This window comes from Nematolebias whitei, chromosome 8, assembly GCF_014905685.2.
Source record: "Nematolebias whitei isolate Nwh7 chromosome 8, NemWhi1, whole genome shotgun sequence".
Taxonomy (NCBI): domain Eukaryota; kingdom Metazoa; phylum Chordata; class Actinopteri; order Cyprinodontiformes; family Rivulidae; genus Nematolebias; species Nematolebias whitei.
The window spans coordinates 28,998,226-29,022,149 of NC_056505.1; the positions used below are offsets into that span (position 1 = coordinate 28,998,226).

Here is a 23,924-nt window from a genome sequence, read left to right on the forward strand (position 1 = left end):
ACACTTTGACTGAACCGACAAGGAAATTAATTCCCTGATTCAAAAAAAAAAAAAGCATTCTCGTTTGATGTCCAGTTTTAGAAACTGTCAGGAAGGTGTGAAGGAAAAAAACCTGGGTCCATATTGCTTAGATTTTGGTGTTAAAGGAACAGTTCAGAACTTTTAAAGTGAGGTTCCTGGTTATTTTACAAAACATCTTACCTGTTGCAGTAACTCATTAAATTAACTCGTCTTGGAGAAATGAGGTTTGATTCTGACCAGAATGACAGGTTAAATTGAGACGAAGATTAAATTAGGATGTTGTCTTAAAACAACTCCAATCTTAAAAATGTATCAGCATGCAAGCACTATTTTATGAACCTTTACATCACCATCAGTGTTGCATTATACGGTTATTTACATTGAAGATACGGTTATTTTTAAGCGCAAATAGCTAACTGTAGCACTTCCGATGCCTCTCTGGCTGAAATTTCTGGCAGAATAACTATGTAATGTGGAACTGACATCAGTGTAAATGTTTATAAAATATTATTTACTCATACTGCTCTGAAATGTTTGATTAGAGTTGTTTTGAAGATGGCAGCAATTCACTTTGGTTTGGTCCAGTTTAAACCAACTGTTAGTTCATGTGTTCGATCAGACAATCTATTTCTTCAAGTTGATATACAGTAGTCCCTCGTTTATCATGGGGGGATCCATACCCTGCCCCCGTCATAAGTAAAAAAAAAACTGCGAAGTAGGAACAGTAGTACAAGAAGTATTAATTTTAGTCTCTCTCTCTCATATCTCTCTCTCACTCGTGTGTGTGTGTGTATATATATATATATATATATATATATATATATATATATATATATATATATATATACATACATATGTAAAGGTGTTTTAAACCCTTCCCACACTCTTAATACTCAATAGTTACTTACTCAATATTCTTAACAATGTTTCTAAACTCTAAAGGCTCTAAAAGAGCACCGAATGTCATCCACCAGTCAGCATTCTCGACCACGCCCATTTCTCGGCCACGCCCACTTCTAGGATATGCCCACTTCTACGCTGCAGAGCGGAGATCCTGACGTGCTGCAGGAAGAAGCTTCTAGGGTGCAGGTGCTGAATAATTTTAAATTATTTATTTTAAATTAAAAAAATTAATGCACATCGTGCGGCTCATCCATCAATCAGCCAACTGTGTGTCATGTCCAATCTTATTTTGAAAAACTGCGATAGAGTGAGTCCATGAAAAACGAACCGCAAAGTAGAGAGGGACTAGTGTAACTCAGAGTTACTAGAACAGGTAAGATAATGATTGTTTCTGATGTCATAGAACCCACTTTCAAAGAACTGAAATATCACTTTACGCACTTAAAAAAAACTAACAAAAAATACTGAATCCTTAATTTTACTAGGTTACTTGCAATAATGCTTCCTGTCTGACAGCAACGTTCGTTTGGATGATTTGTTTAGTAACACAAATTAAGTTTCCCTTATAAAAAGTTATAAGTAAGCTTAATCGCACCAGTCATAAAATGATTCCTTTATGTTATTTGTAATTTGACCCAGGATTATTGTTTTTTTACCCCAGACCTTAACAATCTGGCTGATTACCTCCATCCTCATGTTCTGGACAAGTAGGAGAACTGGCTCTTCTGCGGGGCGTTCAGGGCCCAGTTCTTACAGCTAAATCCCCTCCACCAACAACAAAATCCCATTTACTGTATTTTACAGCATCCAACAGGAACTCAGTTACACAGATCCAATATTAAATAATGACAGCAGCGTACGCTAAGAATTTTGGAGCATAAGACGTCCATGACATGTTTCAGTCCCTGACAAACTGACAAATGCTGCCAGATTTGATGAGTTCATGTGCCTGTGTATAAATAACTGGGACGGTCTTTATGTTGTTCTATACATAAGAGTATAAAAATAAACTAAACCTACACCACTGACTCAAGTTGAGCTTGAAGTTAAAGGTATATCACATCTGCAAATGTATATTATATATATATATATATATATATATATATTTTTTTTTTTTTTTTTTAAAGCATCACAAGCCAGTTTATAAACATCAACCTGAAAAAAGACAGAATTAAATGCAATCTACGACATTTTACACACGAAAAAGCAAAAGGCCAGTTGAACATAAAGTTGCCTGAAAGTGCTATGGAAGACTGAGATTTACCCCACAGCTTGGTGGCCACCACTAAACTTTATACCAGCTCCCCATCTCATTAAAACTTATCAGATACTTTGTGTTTATTCTCAGAGTACAGAAATAATACAAGGATCTTCAGACCCTTTAGCTCACAGGCATGAAATCTGAGGGGAAAGAGGGGGTTGATGGGAATAAAAGACATACTGGAGCTGCATAGCATGTCTCCTTAAGTGAAGCATTCTGTAGCGGAGGAGCAGGGAAAACGGAGCTGAAGCAACACAGAAGGATCGCTTAGGAAATGAGATGTTTCACTGATCACCTTCCAGGCTAGCTGAGCCGTTTGCTGCCTAAAGGATTAAAAACAGGAGCTCCTGAATGAAACTGAAAGTTTGAGCGTGCGCCGCTGTTCTTCTCAAGGACTTGCAGCGAGCAGAAACAAAGCAAGCGTGCACTCACTCCATGGTCAGCATGATGGATCGAGCCGGCGGCTGCTCCAGCAGGGAGAGTAACAACGCAGGCTGTACATTCAGAGACTCGCAGCCTCATCAGTACGTTGATAAAACAAGCGAGTGTAACCTTGGAGCACGGGTGCAAATCCTGCCTCGTGAGCTCAGCGTCTCGAGTCGTCGCTGCAAGATGTCGCTCGTTTCCGCTCGTTGCACACGTTTCCTCACAAACGGTGTGCAAAGCTAAGCTCGCACGACACTTTTTCTCCCAAATACCTGCCTCGGTTTCACCGATTAACCAACTTGTTGCATCAAAGGTTTACGTGAACCTTAAATGACATCATTAAAGCCTGAATCCTCTTTAAAAAAATGGCACCAGCAGCTTAAAGTACTTGTAGCACATTCATGAGATCATTCTGAACGTGTAACGCAAGCAAAAAAAAAAAAAAAAATCAGTGTGTGATCCTTTTTAAAGTTGATATTTTTCTTTCGTCTCATGATATCAAACAGCTGAACTACTGAAACCTTCCCCCTATTGCTGATATTTGCTGGACATTCATGATGCAGCGTTAGTCGGGGCCATGCATTCAACAGCGTAGCCTTTACAGTTATGTTTGATTTGGCCCCTTTGCAGTTCAACTCCAAGTGCAGAAGAACGGCGTCGCTTTGAATCTACAGGAGGCTAAATATAGTTGACTTGCAGCTTTCAGCAGAAATATAAAAAAGTTCATGTATCCTCAGTCTTATGAGAGACTACCACCGGCGGGACATGCTCAAGGCATGGTTCAAGAGATAACCGGACATGGAACCTTCATTTCTGCTTCTATTGCTCTTAGTCCACAACCCAAGAGGGGGTGTTAGCTTGGGTGAAGTTTAGGAGTTGTCCTTGAGGTTGTCCTCTCCGACACCCTGTGCCAACAGCTCTGTCATCACATTGTCCAAGTAGTTGGGGTCAGGGTAGCCGTGGCCGGTCAGGTTAGAGCCAAACTCTGTCTTGTGGTGAATCTCGTTCCAGACCACCGTGTCTGACTCTCCGGTGGTGCTGGACGTGCCGATGGTGAAGATGAGCCGGCGGTCCCAGGCCATGATAAGCAGCTTCAAGACCTGGAGTTTTTGGAAAGAAAAACAACGAGGAAGAAACGTACGACAAAAAAGGAAACGAGCAGTGCGTTTGCTCTCTGGTGCTGGTGTCGAGGATTACCTTCCTGCCTTTCTCGTTGTCAGGCAGGTAGCAGTGTCGAGGGAATCCTCTCGCGCTGAACTTCTTACCGGGGTTGGGGTGCTCATTGGTCTGATGAAAATGTCAAGAAGAAAAACATATACATATATTAAAAAAAAAAACAGTTACAAGGAAACTGTGTAGAAAACATAAATAATCCCCAGAGGATGAGCTTTATTCAAAACTAGTGTAAAAGTACATGTACTGCACGAGAGGGCAGAGAAGCAGCACACCTAGAGTATTGTCTCCTGTAATGATGCATTGTTCTGCTTTGTTGACCAGAGTGGTCATGACCTCAACTATTCTGACCCTGGGGACTAAGGTTGTTTTCGCACCTGATAGTCCGGTAGACTCGGTTCGATTGGGGACCAATATTCAGAACATTTGTTTACATTTTCAGCTGGTTCACATTCACACTGCACTGTCAATCACGTCAAACTATTCCCCCCCTTGCCTGTGGTGGCGCTGCACCAAGAACTACTGAAGGAAACGACACAAAAACCTCTGAAGAAGACACTTCTTCAGGAAATAAAAACAAAAATCGTCAAATTTGAGTGGTTTTAGGATTTCTGTTTGTTTGTGGCACATGTGCCAAACAAACATTGTTCCTCAATGGACTCAGCATGAGCAGAAGATGAGGCAGAAGACCATGGAGAATGTTGTTTTTCACACAAAGTGGCTGACGGCTGCGTATCAGGTAAGAGGAATGCCCGTTTGTATCGGTTGTATTTACACAGAATGCCCTGTTCTGTAGTCCACTTCCTGCTTTTGGAGCGGTCTCCGGTCTGCTTGCATTTAAATCGTGCTCGAGTTCACTTCAACCGAACCGAGACCAAGGTATTTAGACGGACCAGAGTTCACTTTTTTGGTCCGCATGAGAGTTCGATTGCACATTCACACCTCCCCAAACAAACCGGACTTTCTAGGCAAACACACTAGAGTTCGATTAAAGAGGATTAAACAGGGCTGGTGTGAATGCACCCTAATGGTGTTTGGTCCACTTTAATCAAACTCTAGTCCATTTGTGGACAGTTTGGCTCGATTGACTCAGTGCAGTGTGAATGTGAACTGCACCAGCTGAAAATGTAAAATGTTCTGAATTTTGATCCCCAATCGAACCGAGTCTACCGGAGTATCAGGTGTGAAAACAACCTCACTTTCTGCTTGCAGAAAAAAAGGTCACTTTATTGACTGATGATAATCTCAGCAGTCAGAAGAAAATATGCAGCTCTTTCATCTCTTGCTGCCCATTAGCACAATATACATCATACATCAAAAGATAAACCGAATCCAGAGTCTGATCTTTAAAACTGACGGTGTCCTCAAAAAAGTCACCCTTCAGAATAAATTTCTGCAGAAATGCAGTGAGTTCATGCAAACAAAATGTCAGTGTGATGGACTGAATGACATCAGTCAGGTCTCACCTGCATTCCTGCAGGAATGTCATAAACGATGCGAATGGTTTTGGAGTCGAGGTATCCGGGGAGGGAGTGGGGGATAACGTGGTACTCCATCTTCCCTGGAGGCTGAGTGCCGGTTTTCTCTCCATAGATGCTTTTACATGTTGGACACTGCAGACTGCCATCCTGGTTTAAAGTAAAACAAAATTGAAAAAATTTCAACACATTTTTATAAATCACAATAAAATGATACTGACAGTTATAAATTTGATGTTGTCATTTTGTTTACAGGCATAAAATTACCTAAATGAATATTCTCTATACTTTCCTTTTGCGTATATCTATAAGTTTTTTGTCTGCATTAATGAAATAAAACTAAACCGTGATGCTTAAAATGATAAGCTATTGATCAATAATTTATTATTTAAAGTGAGCCAGTGTACTTATTGTGAAAGAGGTATTGAGACAGTGATATTTACCACCTGATTCTGCACCTCTCCTCAGTTTTAGAGTTTTATGGTGAATTTCAGCTCAGTGTTTTACTGTAATTGTTGAGCTGCTGCTTTGCTGACGTGGTCAGCTTTATTGCTCATTTTCTCCACTCTTGCAGTGTTGTTTAGGCTGCAGTGGCCAGCTGTTCAAAAAAAAAAAAAAAAAAAACCTCAAGCTATGCTAACAGCATTGCACCAAACAGCAACAAGTTTGCAAACATATCCTTAAAAGTAGGAAATATATATAAAAAAATATCACTTTTTCCGTGTTTGAAATCAGTATCAATTTGAAGATGGTGCATGTTTGAGCACACGTGTCTGGAAATATTCCATTTGGTGAGGCATTCAGAGTTTCAGCAAAAGATATGCTACATTGCCACCGTAAGATTTATTATTTAGTCTTCCTATTCTCATTTTTCAACTTTAAAACATTAGAAATGTGATGCAAACTTTAGCTTTTTAGTTTCTTTGCCCAACAGCAAATTTACACATTTTGTCTCGACTTCTGGAAGAAAAAAGACAAGAGTTCAATGCTTTATTTTCAAAGTAAGACTTTCAAAGTATCCCTCACATTCTTACATTTTTTAACAGCTGTGAACTGGAAATGCCAGTTTGTTTTAAAGCCAGTATAATTCTCACTACCATGCTTGTGAGCACTACATACTCCGATTCAATCAGCAGCACAACTGGCTGATAGAAAATGTTTTGTCTCATCTGAAAAAGTAAGTGATGTGCTTGTATTTTACAGAAGCAAAATAAAGTGAGCAAGGAGAGATGAGATTTGTATATAAGACCCCCATCTGTCTGCAGCAGTATGAAGCCCTGATTAGTTTGCAGAATCCTGCATAGCAGTCAAACTGGAAGGCTTTGAGTGATATCATAACAACGTCTGGCTCACAAGCTTGTACCCACCTTATTGCCATTGTTGTACATGGCCACGAGGCACAGCAGATGGTACATGTGACCACATTTGCCAAGTTTGCCCACCAGCTCTGGCTTGATGCCTTTCTGCTGCAGGATGCCTTCATAGCCTGACGACATTACAAGCCTCTCCATGCAGATGGTACAGTCCTGGAAGAGATAATATTAATAATATGCAGCCATTCTGTGGATCTCTCCCTCTCTGTATCTCTCTGAAGGTACAGAAATGTTTAGGTCCTCTGGGTGAGTTCTTGGATCTTTTCTTACCTCGTCTGGAACTACTTTGATCTTCTCCGTGTACCTTCGCACCACATCTTCTGGGTTTTTTCCTTATTTTGAAGTAAAGCAAAAGATGGATTAGATTCCCATCAAGAAAAACAATGACAGAAAGTTGGTATTTTCGTCGTATTTTTACAGTATTTATAATGTAGCAGTAAAACTGTGCATGTGTATATGTGTCCACAGTAAACTGTTTAAATGAGGCCACCCTTACATTGGCACATAACCATTCCCAACAATCATCTTGTGTGCAACCAGACGATGGCTGAGTTTACATCCCTTCATATGCCCAAAGGCAACTGTTTTCTCCCCATGAGCTGTTGTTTGTTCATCTGAGAGACAGTCAGGGTGCTCAGGTGTAGAGGCAAAGGAAATGAATAGACGTGAATTTGTCTATTAAGGGGTCCAATTACTGATCAGGGATCTGTATTTGGCCCCCCTTCTGTTTTCCCTTTATTTACTACCTCTGGGATATATTCTCTGGAAACATGGTATTTCTTTTCATTTTTACGCCGATGACAGCCAAATCTATATCCCTTTGAAAAAAGATAAACAGTACGCCTTGAACCAACTCCTGGGATGTATGGCGGAAGTCAGAGCATGGATGTCACAGAACTTTTTACACTTTAATGAGAAAAAGACGGAGGTCTTGTTGTTTAAGTCCAGTGATGGTTCTAAAGTCCAAGTTGATCTGGGTCCCTTAACCAAACATCTGACTGAGACAGCTACCAACCTGGGTGTGAGGCTGGACAATGATTTTAAACTGGATGCTCAGATTAAATCTGTGGTCAATCCAGCTTTTATCACCTGAGACAACTGGCCAAGGTGAAACCATTCCTGTCACAACATCATTTTGAGATTTTAATCCATGCTTTCATCACAACTCGTCTGGACTATTGCAATTCACTTTATGTGGGTCTGAGCCAGTTCAGAATGCTGCTGCTCGTCTTTTAACTGGCACCATAAAACGAGAGCACATCACCCCAGTCTTTAAATTGCTACACTGGCTCCCAGTTCGTTTCCGGATTAATTTTAAGGTTCTTTTGTTTGTATTCAAATGTCTTCATGGCCTCGTCCCACAGTACCTGTCCTACCTTGTCCTGCCGTACATTCCCTCACGCTCTTAGGTCAGCTGCTGTTGGCCGTCCCAAAGTCCAACAGGAGGCTGAGAGGTGACCGGGCGTTCTCAGTCGCTGCCCCTAAACTGTGGAACGAGCTGCCTCTGCACGTCAGACAAGCTGACTCACTTCCTGTTTTTAAATCTGCTCTGAAGACTCATTTTTTCTCTTTGGCTTTTAACACAGCTTGAAATGTTGGCTTTACTGTTTTATGTTATTTGTTCTATTGTTGTTACTGTTTTATGATTTGGTAGTTCATTACTTTTATGGTATTTGTTGAGTTCATAGTTTTTATGCTTGTATGTGTTAGTTTACAGCACTTTGGCCAACGGTGTTGTTTTAAAGTGCTTTATAAATAAAGTTGTATTGTATTGTATTGTGAATGACAATAGTGTATTCCAAAACTGCCATTTGATGACTCAGGCAGCAGCCTCTCTCATCAAAACACTTTCTCCTTTCACAAGTCAATATTTTTTTTTGCAAATAAATACATTAATTAATTAAATTTTAAAAAGTCTCCACGCTGCAGTTTGTATGGTGTTTATCAGATGCTTCGGCAGTGACAACGTAAAATTTCTTAGCCTCTATTTTTTAGTGTTGACTTTTGTCTGACCTGAAATCAGTGTAGCTGCCAGTACAGGATGTTGTTTGGGCCAAAACAAGTGAGCCTGAGCCACAAACACACAGCTTGAATCTTGGCAGGATGCATTCTTGTGCGATTACAATCTTCCAAATCTGGCAAGAATCCAGTTGCTCTGCAAGATTATGTAATGGGTCTGCAGCTTTGATCCAAATGGAAGCAAATATTTGGGAATTGTTTTTTAAATGAATACCCCATCTATTAAATATGGGTATATGACCAAGATAAAATAAAAATATATTGATTTTCCTTCCAAGCTGATCTGTTATAAAATGTTTTTGGACAAGACAATGACCTCAAGGTTACTCTGGATAGCAAATGACTTCTGTTTTAAACATGTCCATGTACCTGCAAAGCTATTTTAGAGTTATATTCATCATGCAGCACACTAAGCTAACACTGTGAATGTGTTTAGCATTACCTGCTACGCTTTGATGTTCTATTTTAATGTTTTTGTCTTGATGTTAGAAATTAGCCTATCTAGCATCAAATAGCTGCTAGCATGACCACTATCTCCTCCTTTGTGTTTTGATAGAACGTTTAAAGTTCATCACAGATCAGTAACTTTTAGATAAAAATCTGTTCAGAACAAACCCTTTAATTATTATTTTTTCTTGATAAGTGGTAAGTTTCAATAAACCACTAGGTCATACCAGTAAGACTGGTTTCCTTCTTTATTATTACTCTAGCGTGTTCCATTTGTATGTTAAAATCCAATGGAAGGGCCTCAAAGTCAGAATCACAACGTGTAAAGTTGGAGATTGATGACCAGCTCAGATCTCAGAATCCAATATGGCTGCCCTACACAAGAAAAGTTAGGACATCTGCAATGACTAACTTTTCATTTTCACTTCTGTCTATTTGAAATCGGCTGCACTCATAGTACATCTTTTTAAGAATGAAAACAGCTTTTCTTTGAGGAATGCAAATTGCTCGCCGTCTTGCACGCCACAGTTTTAAACAAAGAACTTGCACAATCTGTAATGTGATGGAGACGAGTCTCGGCTACTAACACGCTAAATTTTAGCTTAATATCTGTAAAATTACTCATTTATAGTAATTTATGTGTTATCCCGTGTTATTTAGCTGTGATGACCATTTTAAATCAGGTTTACTTCTAAAGTTGATCAGTTCTAGGTTTATTTTACTTTATTCTTTTGGCTGCTCCCTTCTTCAGGCGTCGCCAAAGTGAACAAACCCGCACGAAAACTTGGCGATAGTTTTTTATGCCGGATGTCCTTCCTGACGCAACCACACCACCGAGCTGGCACAGCCCTCTGTGTGGAGCAAAGAGCTGCCATCTAGGGCACCCAGGGGAGTAAATGGTGGTTAAGGGTCTTGCTCAAGGGCCCAGAGTGAGGCAAATGAGGGTGGAGGCAGGCGAGGGTGCTTCGCCTTCCCCACCCACATTTTGATGTCGGTACAGGGAGTTGAACTGGTGACATTCCAATCACCTTCTCTAACCTCTGTGCCACCGCTCCCCTTAATCAGTTCTAGATGAGTTTTATGAAATCTGTTTTAGTTCATACGATATTTTGACAACAGAAAGATAAAGCAAGTGAACACACACACACACACACACACACGATCACCTTTCATGGTGGAAAATAATAATCAAGTCTTGTTTGAATGCAGAAAACACAGAGGGATGCAATAGCTATGTTTACATAGACATTACTAATCAGATTAAACGGCCATTCTGAATAAAAATGTGTCATGTAAACGCCCCATTCAGATTATTCTTTGTTGATTCAGCTCGATCTGAATGAATTTGTAATCAGAATGAGACAGGTGGTTTATGCCGATTCATAATCTGAACGGTGTGCATGCAAACACTTAATCTGTTCATTTTATTCTGATTGTGGAAAACTGACCTGACTGCGCATGTGCAACTTATGTCTCCCTGACATATTGCTGCCTGGCTAATGCTAACAATGTTAGCATGTCAGGGAAGTAAAACTGGTCGGTGAGCGACACATTTCTACTAGAAACTTTGAAAGAGTTTAAAATGATCTGTATTACAACAAAGTCCGTGTTCAATAATCCAGGTATACAATCCAACATTTTTCAGTCAGGTCATCTGGACCTGGTCATCTTTATCCAGATGACTTGATTGAAAAATGTTGGATCTGTATCAGCTGTAGTTCAGTCAGGGAGAGCAGTAACGTCTCCACCATCATTAAAACCTGGCGCGGGTCCATTTTGGGCGCTCAGGTTTGTTTACATTCATCCCAGGAGTAGAACTTCTTCGTCTGTGTTTTTTTTTAAGGACAGTTTACCACTCTGCACATGTCAGTACTTCTATTCAGAATAAAAGGCCGCTGCATGTAAACGCTTGTCGTGAACGGATTGTGTCCATGTAAACGATACATTTGGATTATTTTTTAATACATGTCAATCCGATCAAAAAATTTTGTGCATGTAAACATAGCTATTGTTATCCGTTTGTATTGCCAACAATAATTAGCCCAGTCACTTTCTACTGGTTTTCTGATGGGATTGGAACATGGTAAAGTTGAGTGTAGCAAAATATCCAGACTTGAGTTCATATGATGCATTTATCCTTCCTTTGTATGAAACATCACAGAAATTCTTCTCAGGAAATAAAAGAGATTGAAATCTATAAAATCTGCTGAGTGCATGATCTCATCACACCTAAATATGTGAGTAAAGAGAATTATGTCTCCCTTGGTGCACTGAGAGGACAGCTTGCACTTACTAGAGTGGTCCAATGAAACAATCCCCTTTAAAAGGCCGTTAACAACACAACCTTGTTCAACACTTGCCTCACAGCTGCGTGCATTTGTTCCTTCTATAAAATTGTTTCATTACAGTCTACTCCGTTTACTTGTAAATTTACGTTAATTACACTTCTATTAGCTTTTTTTAAAGTTATAGAAATAATTTACAGGGTGAGATTAAAGAAAATGGAACCACTGCAGAACTTAAATAGAACGGCATTAAGATTATTAGGGAGGATCTTAATTGAAAGCTGAAGAACAGGCGCACAGACTATTGATACAAACAGTGCAAAACTGTTTCAGACAAAAACTCCATGATGACTTTCCATGGTCTCTTTCTTATCCAGTCTATGACATGCGGTAGAAGCACTTAGCATTTATAGTAGTTTTCCTATGGGTGTCTTGCTCACCTCTCTTAAGGTGCTTCTTTTTGGTTTTGCGGCGCATGCCATTGATCCCCGGCACGGGCTTCATGTCGCTCTTGTTGATGGGGGGTGGGTGCAGTATGGGCTTTGGAGCTCGCGTCAGGCAAACTGGCAGACCTGCAGCGCACATCAGGATACCTGTCATACCTGACACATATGTGGATCACACACACACAAACACACAGAAGAGTGGGGAAAAACAGTGATAGCAAATTTCCTTCAGTAAAATAAGTTGTATATTTACGTTTTGGAAAACATTTACAAACACAAATCCTACAAAATCGTAGTTTTTAGCTTACACACATGCTGCACATGAGTTGTCTCACCTGCGAGTGCTGGGTGCACTGGTCCTGAGCCTGTCAGATTCTTCACTGGGAGGGCAGGAACGCTATAAGGACATACAATTTCAAAGTGAGCGGAAAAAGCAAAGAAAAAAAAACACACAGCCCAAGTCCCATGCCCCATCTTCCACCACTATGGCTGAAAACCCCGAAAGCAGCTGAGAGTTTTCACCTCTGCATCCCACGATAAACACACAAGTTAGAATGTCATGTCCTTCAACACAGCAACGGGATGAGACGGCCTGACTCGTGTACAAAGCACTGGAGCAGAGCCTGATTCAAGATGACATTTGGAGAGGTTGGGCTTTGTGGTAAACACAGGCGACGGTGAAGCACACTTTTCAAAACGAGTAGAGCACAGTGGACAAAAGCCATTCATCCATCCTGCTTCTTCCTTTTAAGGTTGCAGGGATCACTGGTGCCCATATCCAGCAGTCACTGGATGTGCGAAAGGCGAGGGACACCCTGGACAGGTCCAAGTCCATCACATGGACACATAGAGACAAACAACCATTCACGTTTTCACTCACACCTAGAGACAATTTAGAGTTACGAATCAGTCTAACATGCATGCTTTTGGTCTGTGGGAGAAAACCCACACATGCAGGAGAGAAAATACAAACTCCATGTAGAAAGGTCCCTGGCCAGGATTTGATCTGGTGACCTTCTCGCTGAGAGGCAGTGGCTCTACCAACTGATCCACTGTGCCACCCACAAAAGCCATTGATGTATTAACAGAATTCAATGACCTCCTTTTCAGGGTGCCAGAGTCTCAGTTCAAACAGCATCCCACAGCAGAGCTCAGCTCAGGAACCAGTTTGCTCCTTATAAAAAGCAGGGATTTGAAACAACCCAGCTTAAGTCAAAACTAGAAAAACTCTGGAGCTATAGGAGCTTTGCCTTGAATATTTTTTAATTAGCTAATCGAAAAAGAGGTATCATAAGGTCCCACAGAATGTGATTTGGATGAGAAGAACACAGTTTGATCTCAAGGTCACATTTACTGTACACCTATTTGAAAAAAGGATAAAGTATGTTTAGGGTAAAACGTAAGGAAGTATTCTCTAAAAAAGTTAAATCTGGTCCTCTGGACATTCAAAACAAAATTTTTGAATGCCCAGAGGACCAGATTTAACTTTTTTAGATTTTTCTACCTGGATTATTGAGCATGCATCAGGATGTAAGGAAGTATTAACTTTTATTTTAAAAGAAAGAAATCCTCATTTGTAGAACAACAGTTTGTACATGCTTCAGCCTAAATTAAGAACACACCATAGTCCTGTAACTGCTTTAGCTACAAGTTACAAATGACCTCCTTATTGCCTCCAGCAACAATCTTGTTGTCTCTTTGTGGTCATGTCTGATCTCAGTGCTACACTTTATACCAATGAAGACAAAACCTTAATCAAAGCCCTAACCGTCATTTGCAAACTTTTTAAAACGGCTCAGAATGTGAAAATTGCTTCTTGGCTTTAGCAAAATATTAAGAAACCTGTCTGTGCGCTACTGTTGATTCGTAAAACATGATCTTGCTCTCTATCTTTCATTAGCGGTGATCTGAATTTGCAAGGTGATTGACTCTGAAAATGGCGGCATGAATAAAATTGAATCACTGACTTACATAATCTGCTTCACAGACAGTTTGCATGCAAATCATAAATGTCAGTTTAACATCTGCATGGTCTGGCAGAAAATAATTAAACAAATCAGTCACGTCAGATTTTAAATGACAGCTTATCCTCGCTGGCTCTGCACATTTTTGTGCAGAATGTGCAAATGCACAGGAAATAAGGTGCTGGGCTCCTATTTGCATACACAGTATTTTTATTTATACTCATATGGCAGAGAGAGAGATGCTGTTTCATGCTGTTGAAATTACAAATAAAATAAACTCAAATCTTTTAAAATTGTAAGTTTTATGTTATGTTGCATCTATTCTGCACTCTGTCCTCTGAGCGCTCATTGTAAATTGCAAAAAAAGGGATATTAATTATTAACTAAAAGGTAGATTCACAGATTATAGAAAAAATATTGTTACACAGCAGCCACTCTGACAGGACTGCATTTAAAAGACTAATCCACCGGGATAGAAGCATGTTATTATGAAAACAAAAGGTGCTCACTCGGAACTAATTTATATTGATTTTATTGCATTGTCCCACAGAGGGAAGCTGATGCCAGCCAAGAACCCACCAGTAAGACAAAGTCAAATGGTGCAGGAGTCAACTCATCACCTGCCTGCATGTGTTTATTACTAGAAAGATAAAAGCAAAAAAGTCGACCTCAGACCAATGAGCTGCTGGCAAATTATCCTCTGAACTTGTTTGGCCATTAAGCCTCCGAGGGCTTTGGTCCTCCTGCGCGTCACAAATCCCCATCGACAGACTGCTTTGATATAAACAAGAGTCTCTGTTCCTGTGCCAGAGGATGCCCTTCAATACGCTCAGGGCAATAACAAAATGAGAAGCTGATGTGTCTCATCCTCTCTGGTAGGAACTTCTATGATCGTCTCGCATCAATGGAGCAGGAACCAGGATCAGATGACTCCTGGCAAATTGAAATAAATTCAATTCAATTCAGTCACATTTCGCCGAGTCACAACAGAAGTCATCAAAGGGCACCGAACAGAAACATTCATATACTGTATATAAAATAATAATTTAACACCATTTATCTGAGGAGCAGACTGCTTTGGATTTAACGCCATCACAAAACTCTCATCTTGAGCAAGCATGAAGGCGATAGTGGAAAGGAAAAACTCCCTCAATAGTCTGGTTGGGATGGGATCTAGCAGACATGTGGATGGTTTGGATGAAGCTATTACTTTTGACAATTCAGAGAGCTCAACAGGACAAAAACAGTCCAAGCATAAATCAGGGTCGAGTGACATTTTTAAAGTTGTCACATCTGACACAGAACCAGAGGTGATACTGGGAATGTTGGTTTGATTTTTTTCCCAATTGAAACAATTTTATTTATAAAGAATCTCATGAAGTCATTACTACTTGTAGTTGTAGGGATACATGAATCAACAGAGAGAGGATTTTTCATTAGACTAGCTATGGTACTGAAAAAGAACCTGTGGTTATTTTTATTCTCTTCAATTCAAGATGAATAATATAAAGTTCTAGCTTTACGGATCACTTTCTTGTATGTTAGCAGGCTATCTCTCCAGGATAAGTAAAATTCCTCAACGTTAGTGGAGCACCATTTCCATTACAGCTTTCTAGATGTCTGTTTTAAAGTACGTAACTCAAAATTGAACAAAGAGCTAATCTCCTCTGATTGATTATTTTTATTTTTCAGCGGAGCAGCTTTATCTTTATCTTAATCTAGCTTTAGCTTTTTATATAAAAGCACAGAGTGGTGCAGCGCTGCTAAATGATCATAAATGTTAAACCATGAGTGCCAAAGTACTGTCTGAATATATTTTCTTGTCAAACTACACCTTAAACTTGACTGGAAAATTAATGGGTGAACTCAGCTGCTATAGTCGACACTTGTAAAATAACAAAATTTAAAAATCTTGTGGATATTTCAGGACACGCAGCTGACCTTTATTAAAAAAAGAAGTCCCAACTCAAAGTTTGTCTTTTTTCACAGCTGAAGGAAGGGTTTGTTTTAAATGCTGTGAAAATCATGGAAGGAAACAAACAAACAAACAAAAATAAATAAATTAATAAATTATGCAGCCCAGAGGGAGACTTTCAGTTTCACTTCACCTTAAGTTGAAGGCGTACGGAAACACATCGAGGAGACGCCTCTCTTTATGTGTGCATGTATAATTCAAGTTGTTTGCAGTGATCAGACAACTCATTTACATGAGGAAAAGAAACAGAAACCAAAGGAGCGCCCAGCATCACCAGTTAAATAACCTGAACACATCACGACATGCGGAAACTAACATTTCTACAACAAATACAAGCTCAACAAAACTAAAATTAAGACAGTAATATGTCTAGCTGCAAATTGTATCAAGTTAGCTTTTCAGTGAATTCTGAAAGAAAATCTATGAGTGCCACCTCTCACCAAGAAGGTTGCCGGATAAAATCCCAGCTCGGGTTCTTTCTGGGTGGAGTCTGCATGTTCTGTCCGTGCATGCGTGGGTTTTCTCCAGGTACTCCAGTTTCCTCCCACAGGCCAAAAACGTGTGTTAGACTGACTGGTAACTCTAAATTGTCTCTAGGTGTGAGTGAGAGAGTGAATGGTTGTTTGTCTCTATGTGTCCCTGTGATGGACTGGAGACCTGTCCAGAGTGTCCCCCATCTCTTGCATAGAGACTGCTGGATATGGGCACCAGTGACACCCATGACCCGAAAAGGAAGAAGCAGGTAAAGGTAATGGATGGATGTTTCATCATAAAAGGTCTTTGTTCATACAAATACTGACAATTTTTTCTTCTTCTTTCAGCTGCTCCCTTCTTCAGGGGTCACCACATCGAACTAAGTCGCACGAAGACTTGGCGATTGTTTTCACGCCAGATGTCCTTCTTGACGCAACCACAAACCACCGAGCTACCACAGCCCTCTGTGTGGAGCAGAGAGCTGCTATCTAGGACACCCGGGGGAGCAGATGGTGGGGGTTAAGGGCCTTGCTCAAGGGCCCAGAATGGGGCAAATGAGGGTGGAGACAGAATGGAGTAGAGGGTGGAGCTTCACCAATCCCACCCACATTTTGATGCTGTCGGTACCGGGAGTTGACCCAGCGATCTTTCGATCACAGGCCCACCTTCTCTAACCTCTGCACCACCACTCCCATACAGATACAGACAATACAGCTTCAAATCTATGAAACAGACACGTGAGCCACGTCTCTCAATAACAGAGTTTGTCTTGAAGGGAAAACTTCAACTTCTACCTTCACAAGGGTAAAATGTGAAACCCATAAATGTATCATCTTGCAGTATTTATTTTAAAATTAGTTAATATGATCATTTCCAGGCAGCACGGTGGCACAACTGGTAGAGCTGCTGCCTCTTAGCGAGCAGGTCCCTGGTTCCAATCCTGGTCCGGGGGCCCTTTCTGGGTGGAGTTTGCATGTTCTCTCCATGCATGCGTGGGTTTTCTCCGGGTACTCCAGTTTCCTCCCACAGACCAAAAACATGCATGTTAGACTGATTGGTCTAAACTGTCTCTAGGTGTGAGTGAGAGAGTGAATGGTTGTTTGTCTCGTTTGTCTCTGTCCCTGTGATGGACTGGAGACCTGTCCAGGGTGTACCCCGCCCCTCGCACAGTGATTGTCAGACATGGGCACCGGCGACCCCCGTGACCCAAAATGGAAGAAGCGGGTAAAAGATAATGGATGGGTGGATGCTCATTTCAAACCTAGTGATGTAAACTTCTTGTTCTCCTTGCTCACAGATGTGGACATCCAAACTTTTTGGACTGACTTGCTTTAAATTAAAAGATTGTGTGTTGTTTGAATCGGTCAGGTTTGGATTTTAAAGTGTTTGACATCTGAACGTCCTCACCCATTCTCACTCGTGAACAACAGATTCTGTTGGCTCATGCTCAGAGTTGCACAATCGTTGCACATCATCAGTGTAAACAAGCGCGGTTCTTCAGCGTTTCATTTTGCTGTTCTGGCTTTTCAGTTTTGACAAGGCACACTGGGTGTACTACAGAGAACCTTGTCCTCTCTGCATTTCTTTTGTGCTGCTCACTCAACTTTCTCCTCTCCTTTCTGACCTGCGTTCACCTCTACGCTCCCTACCCTGCATCTTTTTTGTTGTTGATTGTTGGTATGAAAAAAAAAAAAATGTGCAAAGCATCTTCAAAATCTTTAACAAGAGTGTGTCTTTAAAAAGTGTTGAGTGAAGAGTTTGTTGTGAGGGTGCCCTTTCATCCCAGAGTTTTGCATCATCTTCTAATGAGCTGTTTTGGTGAAACCATCAAAATAATCTTACGTACAAATTTTACTGCTCAAAGTATGCATTATGAGTCACTCTCAGCTACTACCAATGGTGCACCGATTGCAGTTTTCAGGCCGATCACCGATTTCTACAAAGTCTGACCTGCCGATTCCGATTCTGGCCGATACGATTTCATTTTATAAGCGACACTGTCAGGCGTTATAGGGTCACAATGCACCTTCAATTTTCCATCTTATTTTATTGAAAAACATACCCTTGAACAAGATCCTAGAAACAATACAAACTTGTTTTAACTGGCCATGAGGTAGTGCTCTGAAATATAAATGAAGTTCAGACAATTGTTGTTCTGCATAGCATTTTAGAATTGGCTGAGTTGAAGCCATTTTTGAGGTGGATAATGTTGATTAGCTGTGGCGGCCATGTTGAATGGGGTTGTCTCCAAGAGTTAATCAGTTGTGCATCCAATCAGTACTTTGTGGAAGCTTCAATAAAATACATCAACTGGTTTGTGGCATATTTTGGAACTGCTTCAGACAATTCAACACACACACACTCATGGTTCAAAGACACAGGCAAAAACATCATTGCCCTTGACTTCGGTGGCAAGTGATGATCAATCCACTAACGTCAGTCACGCTACATTAAATATGATCTGTGGCACGTTGGGCCATGAAGGCTCAGCATCATCCTTCTTGTCCTGAAGAAACCTCCAGCTTTCCATAAGGATTTAATCAGATGTTCTCCCACAAATAGAGTCTACAGTACATCTAGATGTGGAAAATGCTGTCGGAGCATTAATACATTTCTTGGCACTATAGGGTGGATAAGACGTCATAAGTGCTTAATAAACCCAATTTTAATGCAGGAGTTGAAGACAAGCTCTTCAGTGTGTGTGGTGGTGGGAGAATGCACAAACAAATAACACCAACATTTTCCAAATTGCCTCAGTTTGGCCCACATAAGCACTCATGATTTATTTATTAGACGCAGTATTAATTCTCCTCCTAAAGGGGAGCACTAGAACAAAGTGGTGAAGCAGCTTGAAGAGAAATAATGATCTGTGTGCTCGACACATCGACAGCCCTCGGGTCAACATCAGACCGACATGCTGAAACTGCGGAGCTCGTAAACACATCTGACCCGCTCAAAGCTTTTTCTCACAGCAGAAACCCCCGTCACCTGTCAGAAGACACAAAGTAGTTCAGCGGTGCAGGCTTGAACTCTGGTAAACACAAAAGGAAGTGGTTTGACTGAGTGAGGAGGCCTATCAAAAACCCTCAGACATTTTGACTAACTGCGCCTTTGTTCATTCTGCTACAAAAATCTGCCTTTTAAACTTGCAGATTTTTAGTGACTGCAAATAGGCCTGGAGTGGCTAATTGGGAGGACCAGGACATTTCCCAGTGGGCCGGTCTGGTCACCAGGGGTCGCAAGGCTGGTGCTCCCTGATTTATTTATTTATTTTTTGTTACAACTTTTTATTAACAACGCTACCGCTGCACCTGGGCCGGCTTCACCTCCACTGGCATCTCTCGTTTTTTCTTTTTTTTTTTTGCTCGAGTCGGATCCTCAACGCCACCTGTCAATCAATCCAGAAGGCACGTCAGCAAAATGACCAATCGACGATCTCAATTTGTCCCAAAGTGAAATGCTTGTTACCTGCAGATCTGCGGCCCATAAGGGTTTTGCTTTACGGCCGCTTTGCGATCAGAGGGATTTCATGAAAAATCATCAGAAACAAATGGTTGAACGTTGTCAGTGGAGAGCATGCAATTCAGACATGTTTCACTGAGCATTTAGAGGAGGGACAATTTATTCAATTTCAAAAACTCAATGGAATTTGCAAAAATTTAAAAGATGATAAAAGTCAGTGGCCACCTCATGAGCAGCAGATTACAACAGTTATAAACAGGAAGTAGCACATGTTCATCTGCACGAAGGTAACTGCAGGTAAATCCTCCATTTTCTGTCAAAATTACATTGTATGCTTAATGGTTAAATTAAAGGCTAATGCTTAAAGATAGTTGTGCTTTGTTTTGTGTTTTTTATATGTAGCTGTATTTTGTAACTTCTGGTTACATAAGTTTAGTCTTTGTTAAAACTAAACTGATTTTGTACAAACTGTTTAAAAGGTTGTGTAATGTAAAATTTATTCTTGCATACTGAATTTCACTGTGAGTTCTTGCTCTGTGTCAATCTGCAGCATGAAATCATCCACTGCTGTAACAGTTTTGAAGCTATTCGTAGCTTAGAATTTGTCTTATTTTTTTTTACCCGTCTTCTTTGCCTTACTGTTGGCTGATAATGTAATGGTCAGCGGCCCCCGCTGACCCCTCATCAGCTCACGCCACTGCTCCTCATGCCATGTTTCCGCCCATCCTGCCATAAGCCTGTCTTCATGCTTAGTGTTCTTCTGCCCATATCACCTGCCATAGTTTCTGCCCCTCGTGCCATAGTTTCTGTTTCCCTGCTGTGTTTTGCCTATCCCCCATCCTTCAGCTCAAGCCTGCTTCCTTCACTACATGCCACGCCTCCCTTGTTTTCTCCACAGTAATCAGCATTCATCCCATGCACCTGTTCACCTTGCTCCATTCAATCAGCACCAAGCCCCCTCTGCAATCAGCATTCATGCCAGCCACCTGTTTTCTGCCCTTTATAAGTTCCATGCCCACAACCCATCAGTGCCAAATTATTACACCTTCCATGGGCCCTAATACCAAGCCATTCATTGTTTCATGTCCATGCCTGATGATCACGCCTTGTCTTTTGGATTTACGACCCCACGCCTGTACCTCAGATTCTTCGCTTGCCTGCCCCTTCCTGGTTTTTGGGATTCTGCTTTCTGACTACGGTACCGACTCAGCCTTCTACCTCCTCAACCACAACTCACGGATCACCCTTGCTGGATTATTATTGGAACTCTGTTCCCCTCTGCCTGAACCCCGCTTGTTTATACTGGACCACGCTTCTGGACGCCCCTTCTATTCACGCTCATCTCAATCCTGCAGCTGCTCTGCTCAACTGCCAGTGACGTCATCACTACTATTCTGACAGGTGACTCTCTCCCTCCTGCTTGTGAGGATCTGTCACCGCAGCTGATCTCGACTCTCCATCCAGCAATCTAAATAAAAACTGTTCTTTTTGTACTCCTGTGTCTGACTTATTCTGAATCCATATCCGAACATGACAGATATGGCAGAAATGCCTCGGGTAACGCCATGAGCTTCACTACCTCCATTACAGCCACGTTGTTCGTTAGTTTGTCCGAGGTTAGCTCACCCTGGGTTACATTTCCTTGTGGGCAGAGTGATCTTAGCGTTCATGTAAAATATTTGATAATGTTCTTATAGAAACAAATCCTGAATGTTGTTCATACTGTCTTAATGCTACGTTTGTCTCTTGACTCTACAACTGGGTAACGTTACAGTAGACCTAGCCCGTTACTGGAGTTTGAATTAGGTATTTTAAGCTACTAATAAACATGATGGATGATGATCATATTGCTTTATGCTAGGCCATTGGCAAGGAGTGATTATTATTATTATATTTTCATATTGGCTAGTGATTTCTTTATTCTAAATGTTAACTTATACTACACTATGTTTCTTTGACTGTGGCTAGGATGCGTGAGAGAAGCAGTGTGTGCTCTATTCACACAAGGAGAGCTGTTGGTCAGGCTACTTCTTGTTGTACCATTAACTCTAAAATAATTATTGAATAGTTTACTTATGTAGGTAAAACTAGATGCCACTCTGATGCATGAAACTTCAGGGCTGAAAATGAGTCAGCCCTCATGGACTGCAAATGTAATTAGAGAATCTTTAGTCTTATTTTACTTATGTGTTTAGTGTAAAACATTTCCTCTAATCTTGATTTAACCAGCAGCTCATCCGCATTTGTAAGCTTATCTAGAACATTTTCCAGCACACAACTCAGAATCTGGTCAGCAAGTTTACTTTTTCAAATGACCACAAATGAAATATTACATATGAAATAAAAACATGTCAGCACACAGCACTGATATAATTTCATCCATGTTGAAAACCATAAATTGTCTTTAACGTTGTGTATTTGTGGCAACACAAAATTACTCTGACAGCACCCAAAGCACCGACAACCACCAGGAGTGAGTTCAAGAAACTCACGACAGAACCGAGAACAAGAAAAATAAATTGTTCATGTATGAGTTGAAGCCTCTTTGCCAAAAGCAGAAAAACTCAGAACAGTCACATTCACCCCCCGATGAAAAGTAACTGGTTTGGGCAGTCAGAAACATCGCAGGAAGACCGACATCATTCATTCATCCGGAGCTGTGAGAAGACAACGTCTGCAGGCAAGCTGGTTTTGAATATTCATAAAGTAAAAGGCTCTTCTCCAAACATGAAAGCAGTAAGCTTGATTTTGCTTATAAATGGTAAATGGATTGTGCTTATATATCACCTTTTAATCTTATGAAGACACTCAAAGCGCTTTACACTCCAATCTATGTCCTCATTTACCTCCACACACATATTCATACAGCACTCTACTAGATCTCTACAAAGCTCATTGAACAAATCATTCTAAAGAGACTAATCAGTGCTTTATCACATTCAAGCACTGAATATATATATATATATATATATATATATAGCTTTGTAGATATATATATATATATATGCACCACAAAGTCAACACAAAAATGGTTTTAACGCTGTCATTTTTACAGACGTTTAGCTAATACTCAGTGCAACAGTAGTTGAGAGACATAAATGCATTCCTTCAAGGAACGCTTATTTATTTATGAATTCTTTTCTGAGCAACACTGTACGTTTCCTTCTAGTTCCACAAGCTTGATTCTCTCCTTTTTACAATAGTAAATTTAGCCATAAGGCTGAATTTGAACTATATTTAAATGTTTCGGCTGATGCTGATGTTGCATTTTAAAGCATAACATCAGCTTCTTTTTAAGGCATTTTCATAAAAATATTATGGTAATAAAATCACAATATAAATTCTAAACTTTTAGATTATCAGCATCTTTCCAAGCACAAAAGCCAGTCATTTTAATGTCAATCTGCACCTATCATATTAGGTAATGTGGAGCTGCTCACTGGTGTGTTGACACAAACCAGCAGATGGTGCCACTTCTAATATTTGTGACAGATGTGTTTGGCAATACAATGCTGACCCCCACCCACAATTTTTACAGCCCACTACCAGTTGTTTCACAACCCAAAAGAAAGCTCATTATCTGAGCTGCAGGCTCCATCGTCACAGATGCACAGCTCTTCACTCATGACGTCAAGTGCAGGATTATTTTAGTACTTTTGGTATTATTCTGGCAGCTCAAAGCTATAATCAGAAAAGACACGATTGCTTCTAAATGCAAAGCAGCAAAATAAAGTCATGTAAACAAACTGCAGCGTGTGAAACACCTTCCTTACACTCGACACCAGATGTAATGAGGCTTGGGAGTGTGAGAAAAAAAAAAGTAATCTGATGTTTTACATTCTGTGTGGGTTCCTCCATTATCCGTCTGTAGCACGTTTGTGGGAAAGTGCAGTTGAGTTCATGTTTCAGTTTGTGCGAGCGTGTGTGATTGTAAGCTCTCGTCTTGCTGCGTGTTATGTTAACCACACTCATCCTGTACGTCGAGCCACTCGCCTGGGAACTGATCTGCTCTACACCCCCCCACCCCCCACCCCACCCTGGGTCTCACTGTTTATGTGCCGCGAGGCGAAAAAGTCACATCATCAGAGCTCTGCACAACCAAGCTTTCATTGAATTCTTAAAATAATAATAATAATAATAAAAACAGATTAGGATGCCCCCCGTATGTTTTAGTGAGTCAGGCTGGAGAAAGTGAAAGGTTTGTGCCTGGGTATTCA

The 23,924-nt window shown here is 40.6% G+C and overlaps 1 protein-coding gene across 2 annotated transcripts in view; it reads right to left on the reverse strand.

Moving 5' to 3' along the window:
* Positions 1-2,977: 2,977 nt before the first annotated feature.
* dtx1 (deltex 1, E3 ubiquitin ligase) overlaps positions 2,978-23,924 on the reverse strand; it is a 68,799-nt gene continuing 47,852 nt past the window's right edge. Inside the window, exons 3-9 of one of the 2 annotated variants that reach the window (XM_037680564.1) lie at positions 12,168-12,229; positions 11,827-11,958; positions 6,906-6,967; positions 6,630-6,788; positions 5,251-5,412; positions 3,809-3,898; positions 2,978-3,711 (exon numbers count right to left, since the gene is read on the reverse strand). In XM_037680564.1, coding sequence (XP_037536492.1) covers positions 3,481-3,711; positions 3,809-3,898; positions 5,251-5,412; positions 6,630-6,788; positions 6,906-6,967; positions 11,827-11,958; positions 12,168-12,229 — 898 coding nt within the window. In that variant the 3' untranslated portion in view covers positions 2,978-3,480. Of the gene's footprint in view, positions 3,712-3,808; positions 3,899-5,250; positions 5,413-6,629; positions 6,789-6,905; positions 6,968-11,826; positions 11,989-12,167; positions 12,230-23,924 lie in introns of both variants that reach the window. The other variant, XM_037680563.1, reaches the window with a different exon arrangement.